Source organism: Pocillopora verrucosa, chromosome 10 (assembly GCF_036669915.1).
Source record: "Pocillopora verrucosa isolate sample1 chromosome 10, ASM3666991v2, whole genome shotgun sequence".
NCBI classification, from domain to species: domain Eukaryota; kingdom Metazoa; phylum Cnidaria; class Anthozoa; order Scleractinia; family Pocilloporidae; genus Pocillopora; species Pocillopora verrucosa.
Genome location: NC_089321.1, coordinates 19,571,472 through 19,592,769, shown reverse-complemented (window position 1 = coordinate 19,592,769; position 21,298 = coordinate 19,571,472). Strand labels below are relative to the sequence as shown.

Below are 21,298 nucleotides of genomic sequence, written 5' to 3'. Positions count from 1 at the left end.
TCGATAGGAAGTCTTATCACAACATCATGCATCTTTTTCGTCGTCTTCTCATATGTGATTTTGTATTGTGAGACCTGACGTCAACAAAGGAAGATAAAAGCACAGCAACTGCCCCAAGAGGAAGTGGAAAGATTTTCCAAAGAGAACAAAGCACTCAAAACAACTGTGTTTGTAGTTGGTGCTGTTATTGTCTGCCTTCTCCCACTTGGTTTCTGTCTGGTCGTTTTAACAACAGGCCTTTCTGATATTTGCCCCATCAACGAGCCACTCTGGCAAACCTTTGCGATGTTGAACTCGCTGGTTAATCCGCTAATTTACTGCTGGAGACAAAAAGAAGTGAAAAGCTTATATTGAAAGTAAGGAAACAGGTTGTGTATCCACCTATCCAGTGAAGAAGAGAAAGACCGACATTCTTGCTTATCATTTATGTAAACTTATGCATTGAAATTGACCCGATAAACGAAACTCGTTTGTTATTGCTTATGTTATCATTATGGCAATAGCTTCTAACTTGTATGCATTTCGACTGAGCTTTAGATAAACGAAAAAGAAAAGCAAACATGGCCATTTATAGCGAAGAATGTTATGGATGCTCAGCCTTGCGTACATGAGAATTTTAAGCATAGAAGCTCCTAAGGAAATAGATAGGAATTGCACCCGCGATATGTCATACTGAAAAAAGATGGCCAGCGCAAAAGGCGACACAGCAAATATTCCTCTGGACGTTTGTACTGATCAGTATCATCATTATCATCGTCGTTTTCTCCCTCACAGTTCCCCTGAACGTGCTGGTCATATTGCCCGTGAAAACAAGACCTCGACTCCAAACTAACAGCAACATTTTGCTGGCCTCTTAAGCGGTGACTGACGCATGAAATGCTCCTCTTGGTCAGCTATCGTATATTCTGAGGAGAATACTCCAATCATCAGGTCTCAACAGCAGTGAAACAGTTCAAATTTTGCATTTCAGTGTTATGGCTACATTAGTGATAGTTTTATGAATTCACATAATGTTGGTTGGTTGGTTACTCTTGAGAGACTTTTTACCATCAAAATTATTATGCAATGCTCAAACTTATTCATTGATGATAACATATGGATGGCAGAGCCGAATTGTAGTTTGGATAACCAATTTCACATATGGCATTTTCATGCGTTAATGATGTATTTAATTCTACTTTCTATGGCTGGCTTTGCCACTATTTTGTGTATTGTTTTCGTTGCTTTCACTCGTATGATTTCATAAAAAGGTAAAAGCACAGCAACTGCCTGAACTCGAGAAGTGGTAAGATTTACCAAAGAGAACAGGGCGAACTGTGTCTGTAGTTGATGCTGTTATTGTCTGCCTTTTTCCAACATTTTATGTCTATTCTTTTTAGATACGGGCCTTTGTAGTATTTGCCCCATCAAAGAACAAGTGATACAAACTTGCAGCATGTTAAACTCGCTTGCTTATTCACGGATCTACTGCTGGAAACAAAAAGAAATGAGAGAGAGCTCGTATTTAGAAGAAGAACCCAGATCGTTAATCTAGCCATCCAGCAAAGAAGAGAAGTAAAGAAGAACTAAAAATCCTCATAATTTTATTTGCACACTTTGCTCACTAATTTTATAATCTCCTTTGTTGACGTTTCATAGGAAAACTATATTTTAATAGAGTTGATTCGTTTACCACATGCCACATTCTCGAAAGTATTACTACAAGTTCTGTACTATAAATTCTGACGTATTTGATTGGTAATATTCCTCAACCTTTCTTTTTTTATCAAACAAAGCTACCTTACATGAATCCGGTTCTTCACAGTTCTATGTAAGCAATGTTTGCAACTGAATGTTATCGCTTTGTTTGTATCATATAAATGGAAATATTAGTTCCTGTTTAATGGCCGCCATACAAAATAGGTGTTATTTTGTCGACAAAATATTTCGTTTTTTGTTTCATGAAGCTTAAGGCCAGGAAATTCTGATACGAGTATATGATTATAAAACCAATTACACTCCTCAACAAAATTTATGAAGTCCTCCCTAATTTTAAATTTTAATTGACTTCTTAAAAGACCTTTGAATGATTTTTCCAAACCTCCCCAAATTTTTATGACGAATGTTATTTATATTTGAAAGTGATCTTGTTTATTCCATGCTATTGTCGTCGCCTTTAAACGCTTTTAATTGCCTTCCATTTATGACATTAATTTTTAGGGAAACTTAATAATTTGACATTTGAAGATCATTAATTATGGAACGCGATCTCTTTAATAGGCAACTCTAAAATTGGTAACTTGTGGTGTCAACACGGAAGAGTACAGGAAATTCAATTAAGTTTTTTTCCCTTTAGAACAATTTCTCTATTCCATTGTCATATTATGTCACATTTTTTCTGTTCTTGTAAAGTTAGCATTTGACACCTAACTTGTCGAAAGGGCTGGTACAAAAGTCATCTTGATTGTGCTTAGTGTGTGTTTCTTGCGTCCGATCCACCGCACACTTAGAACCGAATGGCGTTATTGTTGTTTTTTGTTTTCTTGGTTTTTTTCCTTCCTTTTTTCAGTCAGCTTATAATCTTACTGATCGTATATCGGTGAGCCAGGAAAAAGGGGAGGTGTGAGTGATTGTCAGCCATCACAAAAACAAGTTTGATTCGCCAACTATGAAAAGTAATAGAATTTTCTCAGAAAATATTGTGCGAAAAACGCCTTCTTAGCCAGCATTCTCTCCTATACTTTAAGTCAACCCTGTGTTGTGGAATACCTCAATTTCTAATTGCTCTCTTGGCTTTGATCTCCCGCCTAAATAATCGTAAGAGTGTAACCATTAAATGCACGAGAGCGGAGGGAGGATATGCGGTGGAAAACCGATGCTTCATTTGGTTTAAAGTTAAGCATTTCCTAAGAATAACTTTTCAGTCCATATTTACGAAACAATAAAACAAAGCAAATCTGCCATGAAAATGATTAGTGCATTATAATCAAACGGACTTCTTTCAAGCTCTGCTAGGAGTTAATCCCATAATGTAAAATCGTGAAAAAAATAACAGATCTCGCCAAATGTGTTTTTATTAGTCGAAAATCTTTACAGCCTTCGCGAGCCCAATTTTTGTAGAAGCGATCACTAGACAATAGCCTCTATTTGGCGCGAAAGTATTCACGGATGTTTGTCCGCTGACATCAGTCTTCTCGACGCCTTTCAGGTTTTTTTTTTAAACTTCTCGACGGTATAATGAACTTTGCTTTATATCGAGCTAAGTATTCACCTCAGCGTCGGTTGAAGTAACAATAGCAGTCTCAGCATATTCAGAGCAAGAAAATTTATGGAAATGAAACCGATCTCAATATCAAAGTATTCGAAGGATTAGTTCATATTTAGAGCGAAAGGGTCGGAAAAGGAACACTTTTTAAAAAGAGCGCTTGTAATGCTGTTGAGAAAATGCATAGAACTCACAGATTTTTATTTAAAATTTTTACCCGAATACACTGTTAGGGTTATGCTTGATTGTTTCTAAATGAGTTTACTGGTTTGCGTGTGTTGAACTGACTTTGGAAAAGGGGGAAGACATTGATGAGAAGTTTATTTTTAAGTATCTTGTGGGAATAACTGTATAAAGATTCAATTGATTTTTATCCTGATGCATGAGAAAAACGCAAGTGGAAACATCAGCAACTGATGGTCTCAGCGGTACATCAAAGTCGTAATCACAAAAAAAATTTGACAAGTTATTCGAAAAATTGAGTTCTTTCTTATCAGGTTCAGTATGTCAGGTACAAGACAAATTTAGTTTAAGATAACTTTCAAAATCGTTAAAAAATTCCCCGCAGAGAAGACTAAATGGCTACAAAAACTTTAAAAAGCCATACAAAAGAAAACAAAACAACCACAGTTCAATTCAATTGAATTATCTTAAAGATTCAGGCAATTCATCATAGATAAGATTCTTCTTCATATTCTCCCATTGCAACTTCGTCTGCCTGATATTACTTATTTCATTTTCCTCTAATCAACCCAAACTCATATTTTGTGATTTCCAACGAAACGAACAACTTCGTCAACTATACAATGGATACATACGCGAGAAAAAGTCAAGTGGAAACACATGTACATGAACATCAAATCGCACTTAACAAGCTAATTCTGAAAGAGTCGATCTATGCTTTTGAGTTGATTCTCATTACACTTTAAGTTAGCCATGTCAAACAACTTTGACAACCCAATCTAACATTCAATTAGGAATTACTGCACTTCAGGCGCAATAATGGCTAACATGTGCATTCGAGATAAAAGTGGGTCGATCAGAGCCTCAAAACAGACGCTACAAACGCTCCAGCAATGGCTAGTACAGCAAATTTTTCATGGGAGGCTGGTCACATTATCATTATCATCATCAACAGCATCAGTGTTCCCTTCACAGTTCTACTTAACGTCCTCGTAATAAAGGCCGTGAAAACAAGACCTCGACTCCAAACCAACAGCAACATCTTGCTGGCCTGTTTAGCGGTGACTGACGCATTGACTGGTCTCTTTGGCCAATCTTTGTATATCCTGTGGAGGTTATTTGAGTTATTTAATCTCAAAAGCAGCGAAACAGTGGAAGGTTTCCATATCGATGTCATGTCTGTGTTACTGATTGTCTCATGCCTTCATCTGATATTGGTTACTTTCGAGAGGCTCATAGCGATCAAGTTTGCGATGCAATACTCAAACGTAGTAACTCACAATAATATAAAGATAGCCGTGACAGTATGTTGGTTAGCTGCTATTGCAATTGCAATTTTAAGAACAGTAAAACTTCGTGTAGTTTTCATTTCTATGTTAGTCCTCGTCATTTTTTCATGTATCGTTTTCGTCGCCTTCACCTATATGATTTTGTATCATGAAACCCGTCGCCACCAAAGGAAGATAAAAGCACAGCAATTGCCCCAAGAAGAAGTAGAAAGATTTACCAAAGAGAACAAGGCGCTAAAGACAACTGTGCTAGTGGTTGGTGCTGTTATTATCTGCCTTCTTCCTCTTAGTTTCTGTTCTATCGGTTCAATTTCAGGCATTCTTAATAATTGCCCCATCAGCAGAAGATCGAGGCAAACGTGCGTAATGTTAAACTCTCTTGTCAATCCAATTATTTACTGTTGCAGGCAAAGAGAAATGAGGACGTTTGTATTTGGAATAAGAACCCAGCTTGTGCATCCAGCTTCTGAGTAAAAGGGGATAATTTGGCAGAGAAAATCAATCTTAATAAATCTTGTAAACTGATTTGATAGGACAATAAGTCATACGATGAAAAAAATCTCAATAACTATGCGCTTTTTTCATCGTTTCATGTAAATATTCCTCTTATCGTGTATTGAGAGACTTGAACATTTCCATTTCACATGCACTTGTATCTATAATTGCTGCATCGCTTTAGTAGATGTTGGTTACTTTCTAGAGGCTCATGGCGATCACATTTATGATGCAGAACTTAAGAATTAAAACAAATGTTATCATAAAGAAATGAAGGAAAGTAATTTAGATGATAGCTCTAATTTGTGAGATTTTTAGAGTGATAGAGAAGCAATCGTCAATGTTTCGCACAACAAAAGGCCTGATTATTATTCCATGTATCAGACTGCAAATGACTAATTTGAAACATGCGCTTTCCGACTTCTTGCTTCTTTAATTTTCGTTTGGTTACATCACCTTGTATTCTCAATTTTTGTAAGTGTAATTTGATGATTGATGTTGCATTGTTTAAAGTCATATGCACGTTAAACTAGAAAGCTGTAATGTTGGAAAAGACCAAAGCATCAGATACAGGCACATGCCCTTTGTTAGCCAAATCATTATAATATAATTATATTTATTAATTTACAAAGCGAAGATATCATTTTACCATTTTCAGCTGTGCACCATAATGTTAAAAAATAAAGCTGAGCTAGTTAAAATTATCCATTTTAGTAATAGTACAATAGATGATATTTAAAAGTATTAATACTGATAATTAATGAGCAACTCGGTATACTATGTACAAAGTCTTGTGTGTCAGAGCAAAGCGGTGAGTGGCCTTAAACGAGAGCAATAAAACCTTGAGATCTATTACCATCTTAACAGGTAACCAATGCAGAATTTCATAATAAGGTGTCATATGGCAAAATTTTCCTTTTTTAAACACAAGAGGAGCAGTCGAGTTCAGAACTCTCTGGAATTTTTCTAGCTGACATGCTGGTAACTCACATAATAAGCAATTATTGGATGAGTTTTAGCATGATATCATGAATTAGTAATGCCGAGGTCTGAAGTATCTGCCGAAGCCGAAGGCCGAGGAATACGAAACGCAGACACGAGGGTTGATCATTTACGATATCGTGCGAAACCGAATTAAATTATTGTTCTATTATAAATTTTCTTTCAAAACAGTTAGCAAATGGAGACTCTTCTCTCTGAGTTTGCTAAAATTTTGAGAACACTTCATAGACGAGGGGCTTAGAAAGTAGTAGACTTTGAACTCTACATGATAACCCAATGTCTGCTTTACACACACTTGTCTAAAGACTTTATGCTCAGAGTCAGAGTCTTCACAGTAAGTCTATTATATAGAGAATAATACATGGGCGCGCGTATAGATATGGAATTTCTCTTCTCGTGTTCAACTCGATAGCTCATGAGTGAGCGCAGAGAAGAGAAAATTCATATCAACCGTGTATTATTTTGTTTATCATATAAACACAATAGCCCTTCACTGAGAAGAAAACCCAACTTCATTAATAAATGAAAATAAAGGAATCGACAATCCCCGAATAACAATAGTAGAGTGCGTTAGCGCTAACTCTTAAGATGGACAGAGGAGGTCTTTCAGGTAATCGGCCAAAATCGGCCAGTGGCAAATCTTCCAGTTGTCGATTTTCATTCTCAGCCGAGAGAAATGCTAACGTAAAAAAAACTGTAAATTGCTGTAGTGTTTATGAAGTGTTGATGGTGAAAATAACATTTTCAGAATATATGTAAGTGTGATTTGATGATTGGCGTTACACTGTATAAAGTCATAAGTAAGCTAAATTCGAAAGCTGTTATGTTGGAAGAGATCCCGCAGAATTCCATTTGGTATCTCATTATTTCAAAGAAAATCATCATACATGCTTAACACTAATTAAGAGTTCATTTAAGATCATTTAGAACGAAACAAACCGAAAAGTCGCGTTAGTATCCATCAGTCAATAACTTGATGTTCAAAAACTCTTTTTCTTTCCGTTTCTTTTGCTTACTTTATCTTTCTTCTAATCAACTCAGACTTTAGATTTTGTGATTTCTAACCAATTAAATACGATCAACAATTAAACAATTGATACATCCGCGAGAAAAAGTCAAGTGGAAGCATATGAACTTGAAAGTGGCGATCGATCAAATGGCCCGAATAAAAGATAATATCCAACCGGTCGATCTCTGAAATTGAATTACTCTTCAACTCACCATAGCGAAAAAAAGTGACAGCCTCATGAATTAGGAATTATTGTACTTAATGTGCAAGAAAAAGTTGAGAGGGAACACTTGCACGCCAGCAAGACGATCAAAGCCTCCAAAAATCCAAATATTGATCAAAAGTTTCAATTGATCTTCATATGCGAGTCATTTAACTAAAAATATCAAACTTTTCTTGGCAAGGAAACGCTTCAAAGATGACTAGTTCTGCAAATGTCCCACTTGAGCTTAGTTTTATTATCACTAACATCATCAACATTATCACTTGTCCTTTCACAGTTCTGCTCAACGTCCTCGTGATACATGCCGTGAAAACAAGACTTCGACTCCCAACCAACAGCAACATCTTCCTAGCCTGTCTAGCAGTGATTGACGTATTGACAGGTGTCCTTAGCCAGCCATCGTATGTTCTATGAAGGATAATCCAACTACTGGGTCTTAGTAGCAGTAAAACAGTTGAAAATGTTCATCTTAATGTTATGGTCATATTAATGACTGCTTCATGCCTTCATCTGATGTTGGTTACTTCCGAGAGGCTCATAGCGATCAAATTTACTATGCAATACTCAAACGTTATAACTGAAAATATGTTTAAAATAGCAGTGTTAGTAGTTGGGATCATTGCCTTAACAATTGGAATTTTAAGGATGATAAAATTAGATCAAGCACTTCATCCTTTAGCGAGCCTTATCGCAATTTCTTTTATCGTTTTCGTTGCCTTCGCATATGTTATTTTGTATCATGAGACCCTCCGTTACCAAAGGACTAAGAGCACAGCAACTACCCAAAGAGGAAGTAGAAAAAATTTTCAAAGAGAACAAGGCCCTTAAGACAACTGTGCTTGTAGCTGATGCTATTCTTGTCTGCCTTCTTCCTGTTGGTTTTTTGTATTTTTCTGATTTTTGCAGGGCATGAGAATAAATGCAGAAGCTGGAAACCATGGAGACATACCTTTGCCACGATAAACTCGCTTGTTAATCCACTGATTTACTGTTCTAGACAAAGAGAAATGAGGAAGTTTATATTTAGAAAAAGAAAGCAGGTCGTGGCACTTTAACTACTAGAGAGGCCTGGCTCTTAATGGAACCCGTTCGAACAGAGGACAATTCACAAGCTAGGAGGTTATATATTTAGTTAACAATCCCCAGCCTCTTTGGCGCACAAAACCACTCCTAATCGATCCCGCATTAAACTTGATTTTCAGAGCGAATAAATGCGATAGTATTAATTTTTTTCAATTGGGTATATACTATATATACATGTAGTTCTCAGCTCTGCTCAACGTTCAAGAAACCAAACATACAGCTGATGGTAACAGATTTAGCATAACGTCTCGAATATAATCGCAATAATTTGAGAATTTATGGTTCCTCCAGATCTTTTGACGAAAGTAGCATGGTCATGACTTTTCGGTGCCTAGATCAATATGCCACAAGCTGGAAGCTTCTTTTCGCGCTAAAAATGTTTATTTCGTTTTCAAGTAATAGTTCTCCAATACTTGGCAATGACTAATCTATCGCGGACTAATTAATCAGTAAGAAATACAGTTTCATACGGAAGTCCATAGACGAGTGACGTGACAAAGCTTTCAACAGACTAATCTGAATTTTTCCAACAAGTATTGAAGATGCGCCACATGTGAACAACGTTGCTGGTGTTGGTTTAAAGAACATATCTCAACGTGGCCATATATACTCGAGTGTTGTTGTTGTCCTCGACAGAAATTTTAAGAACAATGCGGTAAAGAAATGTCCGAAGAAAGTCTGCTCTCATCACGGAGCCCACAGAGGCTAGTTTTATTTCGGAATCTTTTATTTGGAAGCCATTCGCGACTTCATACTGAAAGCTTTGTCACTTATCATTAGGAAAGGGGGGGGGGGGAGAGTCACAGCCTCCCACTACTTAAGTTTTCCCGCTTTTCCTTTTTTGGCCCCCCTACCTCCCGATTCCTGCCCTTCATTGTATTACTCCCGTCTTCAGATTAATAAAAAGAATCAGAAACCTGGGTTTTTGGTAAGCCATGCCAAAACTTATCATTCTTGGCAATTCGCTGACGTTGCATTTTTCCTGGGCAGTGGAGGTAACTCCCACAAGATGAACATCATTACAGGCCAGCTTTCACTGAATGGTTATCACAGTTTGACCATCGATTCTATCATCTCATTATGTTATAAGTTAGACTTCATATAGTTGCCGAAAGTTGCACATACATTTATACACCAGTATTATGCAGAAACGAAGGCTTCATGGGATGATTTTTCGAAAATTCATCGAAAGATACTGAGACTGAAAAATGTATATAGCCTCGGACGACATTTGACCTAACTCACTTCGTTCGCTACAAAATTTCAACTGTTAGAGCTCGCGAGATACGCGATTCACACTGATCTATCTCGTAACCGACTTCGATACGAAAATGTATCATCTTGACGTTTTCTCCCACTTAAGTCAGACATCCTCTCTCAACTGAGTAATAGACAGCTACAATTGATCACCTTCTAAACTTCCGTGTTGGCAAGAACTATTATTGTACTTCTTGAAGTCTTCTATTTAACACAGATGTTAAAGAAATAAAGCTACTCCAAATTTTGAATAGATCAAAGACATATTTTACAAGATTAATCTCATAGGCCTCAAGGCCTTTGAGATTAATCCTATCAAATGTATCTGCAAATGTTTCCTCTTGATGTCCTCTCACATTCAGATCAAGCCTCTCTTAACAGTTGATTTATTGTTTCAGAATTGTTTAATAACTAACAATAATGTTATTACACTTAACGCGTTCGTTTTGGCAAGAACAATGGATTAATCTCAAATTTGCCATTTCATCCACGTTATTGAAAAACTGGTCATCAAATGACCTAAAATTTGTACGTGTTGTAAAATATATTTATAAGATTAACCTCTTAGGCCTCAAAGGCATATTTACTTGTAGTTCTGTGCTGAAAAAATAGTGCAAATTGCCGAACTTTTCCTTTCACGACATCATTTTCTAACTTCAGGAATTTTTTCTGGTTTGCCGTGGTTGAATAAGGTTTGTTCATAAACTAATTGTGAGACACCAATACTACAAAATATTGGCTTTTGAAATATTGTTTTAATAGTTATTTTAGAATTTCGAGGTAAAATATGGTCAATTTTGGTTGTTCGATGAATGAAAGCAAACTTCAAATGGATCTATTTGAACAAAGTACGCGTTTATTTCAGTGGTTCGATAAGAGGCTAGCTATTCAGTAAGGGTGGTTTGCTTCCTTAAATTTTGCCAGGATTACAATGACCATCTGGGCAAGATTTCTCTTTCACCTCGTACCCCACGATGTCTATGCTTCTTTGACAAAAGAAAAAATAAATTAACTCTCTAGGAGGCTAAGGCTTTGTTTAACAAAATTGGAAGTTTATGCGGAAACCTTTCCGCAGTTTCTGTTACAAGGTAAATTAAACAGCGCGAACTTCAAAGGTTTGGCAGCTGGACAACCGACGTTTACTGAGTTACAAGATCTACTTTCTGGAAAACCAGTCTGCCAATACAAAAACATTTTAACCCGACGATTTTCGGAAAATGTGAGCTTCAAAATTTCTTAAACATATCTTGGTTAAAAAATAGGAAAACAAAAAAATCTGCTAAAGAGGCCCCGCGATGGTTTGGAAAAGCCACCAACAGCCACCCCATTCAAGCAAAAACTTCATTTTTCAGTAATTCCTTGTGAGAGAAAGGCGATATAATTAAAGGCTTGTGCAAATGGCTTCGTGTCACAGTTTTCCTCAACAGCATTCAGTGATCGTAATGCACGCGTTTAGATGGATTAAGTAAATACACAAAAGCAAAGTACAACCACGTGTATTCAGTACATATAAGATTGCAATATTGATCAAAAAAAATATTGAAAAAGGTCTAGGAAAAAAAAAATATTTTACTCCAAATTTCAAATCATAAATTTTGAAATGTGGTATGTGGCCGACCCAGAAGCTATTGCTTCCTTTACAAACGAAATTAAATCTTCAATATCAATTACATATTATGATTAATATTTTTGAAAAACGTCTGCAGTAACTCCCCTCCTTTTCTGTTAATTAGATAATCATTACTTTTTGATAGAAATGGACATTATTTGATACCAATTTCAAGGAAACACCACCATTCACCATTCTCAATCCAAGGTCGTTTGTCGGAATTTTCTTGGATTATGGTGGCTAAAACACAAAAAATCCGAAAATCCGTATCACTTACAGACAGTGACGTTCAAACTTTCCTAGAAGGGAAAGAAAACCAGTATACGAAAGAAAAACCGAAAGTTGCGTATTCAGTGGCTTCGGTAATGGCATTTCTTACGGCTGAGAACGAAAACCTGGAAGATTTGCCACAGACCAATTTGGCCGTTTAACTGAAAGATTTATTCTGTCGGTAAGGACGAAGGCAGTGAATGAGAATTTGGTAAATTGAAAATTACGCCCACGATTGTTTTTGTAATCATGATTCAACGCATTTTTCCATCTTGAGCCTTAGCGCCAAGCCATGCACTGTGCGACTTTAATTCGGGAATTGTCGATTTCTTTCGTTTCATTCACTAATAAAGTCGGCTTTTCTTGTTAGTTAAAAGCTATAGTGTTTATATGACAAACAAAATAATACATGATTGCTTCTAGATATGGAACTTCTCTTCTTGTGTTCAACTCGAACAGAAATCCCATATCTACGAGCGGCCGTGTATTATTCTCTATTTAACTATTTGATTGTCAACGTTGCCATTTACATTCACTTGACAGCACTTGGTAAAAATTATTTCAAAAGCTTTTTCTGACATTAAAGAAGTTTCTTCGCAATTTTTGCCTGTCCTATTAAAAACAATTAAAACTATCTTATTCAGCAACGTTAAGAGGCAATATATCGTTTTCCTTCTTTTCATATTCCACTGTGTGCTTTTTTTTTTCTTTCGGTGAATTTCCCTCTTTCATCAAATTTTCATGTGTCACTACCACGCATGTCGTCAATTGAAGTTAAAATGACCTTTCCATAATGTCATAGCAATAAAATAATGTGCTCACTGAAACGGACCATCAATTTCATTTATATTTCAGAGGCCAACCAAAATCTTTCAAAGGTAATCAAGCCTTAGAGTCAAAGATTTTCGGAAAGCAGTACCTCGTAGATCTTATTTAGTTATCTTGATAATGATTAAACGTCAATTAAGATCGTATGGTAATGATTATAATTCTTCTTAAAAAGCAATTAGGAAAAGGAAGTGATATATAAGGGCCAGAAAAGTAAGAGGTTCAGGTATTCATTACAAGAATGGACATTCAATCTATTCTGTACAAAGCTCTCATTGCAAAGTTACCAGCCGCTTAATCATAGTCCCTTCTGACATCTTTTTGGCGTCCTTTCTGGTTTCACAATTGATTTTTGTTGATTTACTATTCTGATGCTGGAAATGCTAAGAAGTTCAAGTACTTCTTTTGAAAATGAACATTCAGTCCACAATACAAAATTGGAAAGCTGTCATAAAAGCCCAAGAAGCTGCTTTATCAATGGGCTTTCTCACATCTTCCACCTGTCCGAGCTTTTCCTTTTTAGAACAGGCTTTCAGTGACTTTTCTTTCTAGAAAGTGTTTCACATAGAACCTGCTGATTAAAAAGTATACAGAAGCTCGTTGTTCCCCATTTGTACACAATAGGCCTCCAAAAGGGAAGGACAAACTACGACTTCTTGATTTAAAACTAACTCACGTTCGCCTTTTTATTTTCCGTCCCAAAATTGTTTAACGGGATTTTCCCATAACATTGGTATAATAGAATCGATTGTTATGCCCGCCCACTATTTCAAACTTCCATCCTTTAGTCAACACATGTGTGGAATTACTTTGACTGCGAAGAGGGAAAATTAGTTTTTGAGCGCTTTTAATACAGTCGGTAGACGGAAAACTGTCTCCAGCCACCTGAAATTCCTAAAGTTATTCATAAAAATAGCCTATGTTTGTCTCGGCAATCCATGAAGCTTTTTGATCATTGGAGTTTTAAATCTATATTGTAGGCTGAGGTAAATAAACGATACACAACTATCATGCAAATGTCACATGTAAAAAAATAATGAATTACGTGTACTAATCTTAACCTTTGACTTTATAAGAAACGCCACAATTTTTATATTTTAAAGGCCAAAGAAAAACTGCAAATCTACTATAAACTGTAATATAGTTTCTAGAGAAACTGTAAACTGTAATTCCGCGTCGGCTGGCATGTCAAACAGTAGGTTTGTTTCAGTTTACTATATTTCGATAAAAGTAAGTAACCCACGGTAGCGAAATTTGAAAAGCTTACGTTCCCACTAATCATGTAATCACGATGTTAATACAAAATAACTTTTCTTTAAGTCCAATAGAAAGTTAGCGATCGGAAACACCAGCTTTCAAAATTCACCGAGGCGCTTGACTCACTTTTATCAAAAATCTGGCATAACATATTTAGGCAAACGTTCTCAGTTAATATTGTCCCAAGCCAGTAGACAGACATAATTATTTTAGTCGATTAAGAGACTTACATCCCGGAAAATATTGAAAGGAATGCTCTTAGCTCTTTTCTCGCCTTTCCACTGCCTAGTCAAGGAGCACTCTGCGATTTTTTTCGTTTTTCCAGTTGCTCCCGATTAACAGCTTTCTCCTTGGCGCGATATTTCAGTTAATTACCTGGTAAAACATACTATGAAATAGAGCTTCTTCTTCAAAAGTTAAACCATTGCATTCAACTCATTATAAGTTGGAACAGATAAACTGTATATCCTAGTTATTTGTTGATTTTTAACTCTTGCGACTTATTACAACTTCGCCAGATGTCCTTAAGCTCAATGTTTTCCTGCGTTTTTCGCCGAGTACTTGTGTATCTGCAACGTGTTGGTAGTAGGTTCGTTTCCCTTGTACAGCGCCTGTTGAATGCTTCTCCGCGCTTGGCACTTGCTGCACATTATCCCACGATGGTAGCAAGGTGATCACCGGGGCTTGGCATTGGATGAATTTTTCCTCGCTCAGTTCGGTCCTTCTGTCCTCCGTACCGCCTTTATTTAATGCAAGCTAACCGCTCACAGTCCATTGTATAACGTAGTTATACCAAAATTTGCAAACTCCAGGTCTAACCGAAGTCATTTCACTCTCGTAGGATCCCAGCAGAAACGGGTGTTGGAGTGCATCCGGCCAAGCACCTCCATGTCATGTTCAGAAAGATGAAAGTCGGTGAGGGAGATGTTGTCTTTAATATGTTGAGCCTTAACAGATTTTGGAATAACCCCTGGAGAAAAAACAAATTTCCTAGCTTTTTCGTCTCTTTATATTAGTGGAATAACCTCTGGAGAAAAAGGAAATTTTCTTAGCTTTTTCGTCTTTTTCTTTTTAAGTGAAATGACCTTTTCTCTTTTTGACGTTCGTATTTCGTAAAAGCTTTCAACACTAAAAGCATTTAAATTCACAGGACTGAACATGGAATCCTTGAGGACATGTGTATATGTTAGTTCTAATTTGTCCTATGCGTGGCAATGGATTGTTATTTCCCTTTTTGAAACAAATCAATTCAGAGTCCGTCTACGAAGGAGTTTCTCGTATTTTTCTTAGGAATGTGTTTCATAATTCCTGAAAACCAACCTCTCTAGACCTCAGAAATCAAGACATCGACATGAGCTTATAAGTCTGAATGGCTCGTTAAAAGAAAGCCAGTAAGGCCGTGAAACGGGCATCGAAGCTTCGAGTGCAGAAACAGGCATTTTCTGTTTCACGCCTATCGCACCTTCGTAACTCGTTTTCGCGACTCCGCCGGTCATTTTTTCGGCTCGCTAGTCCCTTTCGCGGCTCCGTCTGTATTTTTCGCATTTGTCCGTTGGTCTTTTTCGAGGCTCCCTCGCTCGCCTATCTCAACCGCACACAAAACCAACGGCTACGCTTATTAGGAAGTGGTTCAGTAAACAAATGATAACAAATGAGACTACTCGGTAGAGATCATTCCATGGAAAGGGCACGCGAAAGAGTTATATTCACGAATTGCGATACATCAAAAAAACCAACGAGTGAGCATTTTGATGCATTGCCAACGCCAGCATCACCAGCACTTTCCATGGTATGATGTCTTTATTTCATACAAACTGAGATTTAAATTGTGAAGTACGAAGCGAAAGGCTGTGAAAATACATCCTTCGTCCAATCATAGACACGAACGGTAGTAAATCTCAGTATGTACGAAATAAATAAACAAACTTTAGTTGCTCACCAACATCGTGCTGAAGAGCCCATTTCAGAAGCACTTGAGCTGTTGATTTTCTGTACTCTGCGGCCAGGGTACACACAGTTGGTTCCTCCAAAAGCTAAAAACAATTAATAGTGAAAAATTTGGTCAATAAAACTGATGTTTTAAAACCAACTTCACTAAATTATCAAATTAAAAACTGAATTATCATTTTGGGCTAGAATTTATACGGAAAGAGAGAAGGCAAAAAAATAACATATAGAACGTGTGGTGAGTGAACACTAAGTGTTCATATTATATTAGCAGAGCATTCAAAAGGAAAGGTGTTGAAGGGTGCTCTTCCATTGATGTTCATCAAAGTTTATGTTGGCTGATGGGCCATCCTAGAGACAGAACAAATAAGACCACTTCATATACTTTTCCTTGACCCAAAGAGGTGTATGCTTGCAACTGAATTCCTTTACTCTTGCAGTATTCAAGCAAATCTTTCTGGTAAAGCATGGGATGGAATTCAACCTGTGTAAAATCAAAACATGTTGTTTTAATTACCATTAATTTCTTCATTGAAGAAATTTAGACAGAATAAAAGCGACATGGCAATTATACTAAAGAGTGTCCAAGAATTCTGGAAGATTAAAAGAGGTAAACTATTGAAAAAGGTAAAAATATTTTTAACAATTATCATCATAATCTGTTTTTAATTTTCCTTTGTTTTGTTTTGTTTTGGTTTTTTTTTTTTTGGAGGGGGGGTGGTGGTAGGGGTAAGGATGTAAAATTCTGGTTAACTTTTAAAATTGTGTCAAAGGTGCAATGGAGCTCTGTACAGAAGGACAAATTCTAAGTAGTCTTGTTAACAGAAAATAAATCAAGTTACACAGTCAAGTAAAATACCATGTGTTTATCAGCTACAACCTACCAGTGACTAGGATGATGCTCATCATTTAAGGAAACACATACACTTCTTCTGAGACCACTAGAAGGTCATGTTCCCCCCCCCCCCCCCCCATACCCACTTCTCCAGTTGGGCTCACTTTGTGGGCTATACCATGTTCACAATCATGTCACATGATTAAGAGAATTTGGGCAGGTCTTAAAGGTTATTCAAACCTTCAAATTTTCTTTCCGTACAGTGTGACATGGAAAGTCTATTGAGTTGACCAGAAAAAATAAATAATGATAATTATATATTTCAGTAACAACAAATTTGGTTGCATATGATCGAGGCATCAGATTAAACATAATGCCTACTACAATCATTGTCACATAGCTCAAAGCTTAACCTTGACAACTCCTAAGATATAACCAGTAATTTCCCCTTCTTGCTGTTCAATATAATTTGTTGTAAATCATTAAAAACAATTTAGTGTCGCATTAAGATTACTCATTCCAGACGATCAGTTAGTATCTTCTACTCTGTAGTTTCTTTGATAAGGTATGGATATTTTAGATAGAAAATGAGTAATCTTAATGCGACACTAAATTGTTTTTAATGATTTACATCAGACCTAGGAGTCTATGAGTTTTACCCTTTAACCCCTAACCCTTAGAGTGGCTTGCATCTAATTTTGAGAATATAGAGAAACGATCTTTAACTAAGAAGCTCTTGATTTGTTGAACATTTTCTCCTTATCACCACACTTGGAAATGTATGGAAAACAGCACAGAGAAGATGCATACTGATGTTAAGGTGTGAAGGGCTAAGTACCTGAAGAACAGCAGGTGTGACTGTTGAATACTGAAGAAGTTCTTCCAGATGATCTACAGTGTAGTTTGATACTCCAATTGACTTGACTAAACCTGCAAACATTAACACACATTTAAAACTAGTTGACTGATGATCCTTCTGTAAAACAGAATGTACAGACACATTGTGAATACTTGTACTGTGCCTCAAGCTGCAACTGTTTTGGGTGTCATGGTGACTACAGAAAATAATGTGAAAAAGTTGAAGTTCTGTCGCTGACTTTTATACATTTTTTTTTCTCCTTTGCTGGCCATGAGACAACATTGTATGACCTTCCATTATCAATTACTTTGATTCATTATGGCCATCTTGCTTAAATCCTAGTCTGGGAACTCATGAAATATTGCAAAAGCTCTCTTTCTCAATTTCTTTTTTCTGGCAACAAAACATTTTCCTTTGCCAAATATTTCTGATTCAAAGCTATGTCTTTGTAGAAGATTATGCCTCAGCTGCACTGTATCTCCTTGTACTTCTTCATCTTCATTTGGAAAAGTTAATAATCTCGATTAATTGCACTCATTCCTACTGTCATAATCCAAATAATTGTGCCTCTGTTTGTGGTTGTTGTAAAACTTTCTTTATTTGCATTCAAGCTGCAATAACACCTTTCAGCCATTGTCATGCGCATATGTTTGTTCCATACTGATGCCTATCCTGTCATATTTCTAACAGGCAGCCACAGGTAGCCTAGCAAATACTACAGTTGCAGTCAGGCTCTGTAAGATAAGGCTTTAAGTGATATTTAAAAGTCACCAACCAGTGCTGTAAAGTTTCTCTAAAGCTTTCCAACTTCCTTGTCTCAGCTCCGCATTCCTAGGATCATCGCTCTTGCGTTTTTGAACACCAGGCCAATGTATAAGATACAGGTCAAGATATGCACAGTCTAGTGCCTTCAATGACTTCATAAAAGCCTTTTCTGTGCTATCAAAACCATGATCTCTGGGGGCTACCAAAAAGGAAATTACATGAACACATCAAATCAATCACAGGAAAATCCCCATAAGCTCAATGATACATGTAATTTCTCTATGGAGGTATTACTGAATGCTGAATGGTCTTCTTAAAATCATTTTGTCAGATGTCATGTTCAGTGTCCAGTTATTTATCCTTTTATAATCTTTCTTTTTTTTTGGCCACTACCATTGATCACAAAAGAACAAATTGTGCAGGGTAAAATCAATTTCAATCAAAGCTGTATAGTTTTAATGAAGACTGGCTCCAATACAAAAATTAACAAATTGGGTATGTGTATGGGGCACCAAATTAAACCAGTCAATATTCCCTTTGTATTTCTGTGACCCAGTTTATTTTTTATATGGTCAACTTTTACTTTTTGTATGGTCAACTTTTCTTTTAATAAGATAAATTTTTACTTTTTATATGGTCAAGTCGAGTTTTTATATGGTCAACTTTTTACTTTTTATATGGTCAAGTTGAGTTTTTATATGGTCAACTTTCTACTTTTTATATCAGTCAGTGTTAAGGCAGACTGCAGATTTCAGACTGCAGACTGCAGACTGGGAGTTAAGTGCAAACCAAGGGTAAAATGCAGACTGAAGACTGCCAGGGGTAAAAGACAGACTCGGTTCAAAAACAACCCGCTTCCCCAGAAAAACTTCAAGAGTGACCTAGGATTGAGGCTGCGTGAGTTGTGAGAGGCTGACAATAATCATCATGGCGATTAATGTTTCAAACTTCAAGTCCTCAGATGGTCTTGGCATTAACATATTGTTTTAAGGTAAGAACAATTAGAAATGTAACTGTTTGAATATGCAGTTTACAACCAGCTAAATACATTTTCCTTATTCATATAAGAAATAAAGAGTTCTGCTGAGCAACATTAGGTAGCTTTAACATACATGTAGCTCATGCATACTTTGTTCAGCCTTAAAAGTAGTAGCGACAGACGTTCATCACACATCGCCAATTTCGATTACTTGGACAATAAAAACCTGTTTCTCGTACCTTTGTTTTGTGCTGAAAAGGTAAGTGTGATCTTGGAATGGTGCTTTGTATCAGAAGCTTCAAGATGTTCAACACTTTGCTCTTGTGCTTCACAATCAGGTCAATACTGTGGTCATAAACGGAACCAAGTCTGCATTTTACCCCTGGTCTGCAGTCTACAGTCTGCATTTTACCCTCAGTCTGTACTTTACCTCCAGTCTGCAGTCTGCAGTCTGAAGTCTGCAGTCTGCGTTTTACACTGACCAATATAAAAGTAAAAAGTTGACTGTATAAAAAGGAAACAGTTGACCATATAAAAAGTAAATTGGGTCACAGAAATACAAAGGGAATATTGAATGGTTTGGCACTCCATATATGTGGGTGTTTTTTGAGGATCTGTAGAAAAATTTGGCATTTTTTAATATTATGAGATTCTAAAGGTTAGCACTGATCAAAAATCTTACATCTTAAATAACAGCACAACACTTACACAGTTTACTTGTCAGAAAAATATCAGATCTGGAGAGACCATACTTGGGCAAAATGTTTTTCAGTGACTCCCCAATATCTGCCTCATTCTGGTATACAGCAGCAGTATCTGATTAAAAAAAATAACAAAGATGGGCTATCAAGCCTTAGACCAATGCTGAATTATGGGGATAAATGATTAGCAATAGTTTGGTGACTGAATCACACGCTAGCAGAAACAGCTTAAACCTAAGATCATTCTGCATATTCTCCACACTGTTCTCTATACATTTCCTATGATACTGACATGGAGTATAGTATGGAGTATAATCAAGAACTTCTCCAGTGGGTGATCACTTCTGTCATTCTCATGGACTTAATGTTTGATTCAAGGGTGATGGTGTAAGGAGAAATGAGGTGCCATCACTCCAAGGGATTAAAGGGTGAATATGATTTCAGCCGCATTTAATTATTAGGAGAATTGCAATTTCCCCTGGATGGGATGCTAAACAATGTCAAGACAAATCCTTCAGAATATAATGTGCACCACAGGTTTCTCTCATAGTTCATTGTGGTACCTATACCAGTAAAAGGTGTGTGAGTCAAACTGAAAGGGTCAAGTGTCTCAATCTACCACAAGACATCAAAAGGTCTAAACACCAAAATTCTCCCAACTAACTTCACAAGAACTGGTTGGCAGACAGTATAGAGAATTCCTAAAGAAATCTTGGGAATGAAAGGGTTAACAATGAATGCATGATTGTTTTGATCTTACCAATGAGCCTGTAGCCACAGTGGATTGCTGTATCAATAGTTCTGTGAATTAAATCTTCCCCTGACACTTGTTTCATCTGAAATGTTCCCACTTAACAGTACAGCAAGTTATTTGTGAGATATACTTATACTGCATGTGAACATGTTTGAACATTTAGTACACAATATGAAGTTTCATGTACAGATTTTAACTTGAGCAAATTAGGTTCATATTCCCTCGCTAAATGTTTTGAATAACTTCTACAAATGTGTGATTATTTAATTACCTTGTTCATTAAAATGAATACTTAACCCTTCCTACACTAACATTAGCCTGCATATTCTTCATACCCTTCCCTATACATCCCTAAGGTGCTGATGAGGAGAATTTGTTTCATAATCCAGAACTGCTCTGGTTGTTGACATTTCCTTTATTCTCATGACCTTAATGTGTAATATGGGGGTGATATTGTAAGGAGAAATTAGGTGCTAGTCATTCTTTGGGGTTAAAGGATTAATAAATGGGTGGAATTTCATATTACATCATTAATGTACGTAACAAACTTACATCCAATCCCCGGTATTTGTTGTCCATTATTTAAAGTATGAACTGGCAACATAGTTTATATAAAAAGATGTCAAAAAATCTGCATCAATAAAAATTGAAAATATAACGATAGAAAGTTAACCTAACAAACTTAGTCCGGTCAGCATTTTAACACCAT

The 21,298-nt window shown here is 36.5% G+C and overlaps 1 protein-coding gene and 1 pseudogene across 1 annotated transcript; one reads left to right on the top strand and one right to left on the bottom strand.

Annotated features, from left to right (window-relative positions):
- Positions 1-354, top strand: part of LOC136283753 (beta-2 adrenergic receptor-like) — a 2,726-nt pseudogene extending 2,372 nt beyond the window's left edge.
- Positions 355-13,152: 12,798 nt separating this feature from the next.
- On the bottom strand, positions 13,153-21,280 carry LOC131778433 (uncharacterized oxidoreductase YtbE-like). The gene is made up of 8 exons (XM_059094849.2): positions 21,142-21,280; positions 20,596-20,685; positions 19,843-19,950; positions 18,166-18,354; positions 17,370-17,461; positions 16,082-16,180; positions 15,689-15,782; positions 13,153-14,719 (listed from the first exon to the last, which is right to left on the bottom strand). Exons 1-8 carry the CDS (start codon positions 21,191-21,193, stop codon positions 14,574-14,576), a joined length of 870 nt encoding a protein of 289 aa, XP_058950832.2. The 5' UTR covers positions 21,194-21,280; the 3' UTR covers positions 13,153-14,573.
- Positions 21,281-21,298: the final 18 nt, after the last annotated feature.